Raw genomic sequence first — 1,315 nt, 5'->3', positions numbered from 1 at the left:
GTTTAATGTTTATCAGTACATTACAGAAAATAATTAACTTTATCACAATATGCTAATTTTTTGAGAAGGACCTGTATAATGACAACAGCAAACACAGGAGGATCCTGTGGACAGCTGAAGTCCAATCTGCAATTTAAAGCATTAGTCCAAATTTAAACACTGATTATTAGTGATGCACTAACACCTGACAGTGTCGTCATTTAAAATCTGTATCAGACAAAATCAGAACCAGCAGGTCCAGATTTTACAGAACAGTGACTGGCCAGAAAACTGCCATCAGTGCACCAATACCAGTTATTATTAAGGTCTGAATGTTTGACAGGTCTGACCTGACTGTCCACCAATACATCAATCACATGAAAACATGATTAGTTAATAAAAGACACCTGAATACAGACCATAAAACCTGGGACAGGTCTGTCCTGGGATAACTCTATCCTGGGATAACTCTATCCTGGGATAAAGCTTCCTGTGATAACTCTAGTAGTTGAGGCAGATGACAGCTCCTACTTGTGAAACTTGAGGACAAAAGATTTCCAGCTGATCCATCACACTTCTATTTTTATTTATGTATTTTTTATTTAGACCAACGTGGGTTTTCAATAAATCGAGGAGAAGATTTAAAGTAAATAAAACATAAGAACACTTCATAAATAAACTCTGCTGGGTGTATTAGCATTAGATTGTGTAAAAACCCAGAGTTCAGAAAAGGCTGAACAGCTGAAACCTAAACCTCTCGTTTGGTGTTGAAGCGCTGATTGCATCAAAGCTCGTTAGTTAAATAATAACCAACATGACCTTAGCGCTCCGGAGGTTAAATCCCTTCAAAAATGTTACTTGTCAGCTTCTGACATTATCTGCCTGGTATTGACTTACCGCGGTAAGGTTTGACCAGAGAATATTCCCGCTTCAAAAATTCCTCCTTAAAGTCCAGCTCGTCTGTCAGCGACGGCTTCACCAGAACAGAAACCACCACGAACCCAAATATTATTCTACTGACGCTGTTTACAGGTAACAAAAGGCAGAAACTTCTCTGTCGAGCCATGTTTCTCAGAGGGGCTGCCATCTTTACACTCCCACTTCAAACTCATCACGTGATTGGAAAGACGCCTGCAGAATGGTTGATACGTCATTACGTCCAGCGAAGCCCCCTCCCCCCACCCACCCCCCTCTGCTAACTGAACTTTGGTTCATTGAGCGACAAAGCCTGCAAACATGTCTTTATGATGCAGGAAACCTATTTTAAATAAGATGAGATCAAAGAAAATGTTTACTTCATCTATCACAGTTAGGATATATATATATATATATATAT

General features: G+C 39.4%; 1 protein-coding gene across 1 annotated transcript in view; it reads right to left on the bottom strand.

Moving 5' to 3' along the window:
• Positions 1–1,086, bottom strand: part of LOC106529579 (VIP36-like protein) — a gene marked incomplete at its 5' end in the record, with an annotated part of 17,046 nt that extends 15,960 nt beyond the window's left edge. The window contains 1 exon segment of the mRNA XM_014025047.1: positions 877–1,086. Coding sequence (XP_013880501.1) covers positions 877–1,066 — 190 coding nt within the window.
• Between the last annotated feature and the right edge of the window lie 229 nt (positions 1,087–1,315).

Source organism: Austrofundulus limnaeus, unplaced genomic scaffold (assembly GCF_001266775.1).
Source record: "Austrofundulus limnaeus strain Quisiro unplaced genomic scaffold, Austrofundulus_limnaeus-1.0 Scaffold453, whole genome shotgun sequence".
NCBI classification, from domain to species: Eukaryota; Metazoa; Chordata; class Actinopteri; order Cyprinodontiformes; family Rivulidae; genus Austrofundulus; species Austrofundulus limnaeus.
This window is presented reverse-complemented; position numbering and strand designations above follow the sequence as displayed.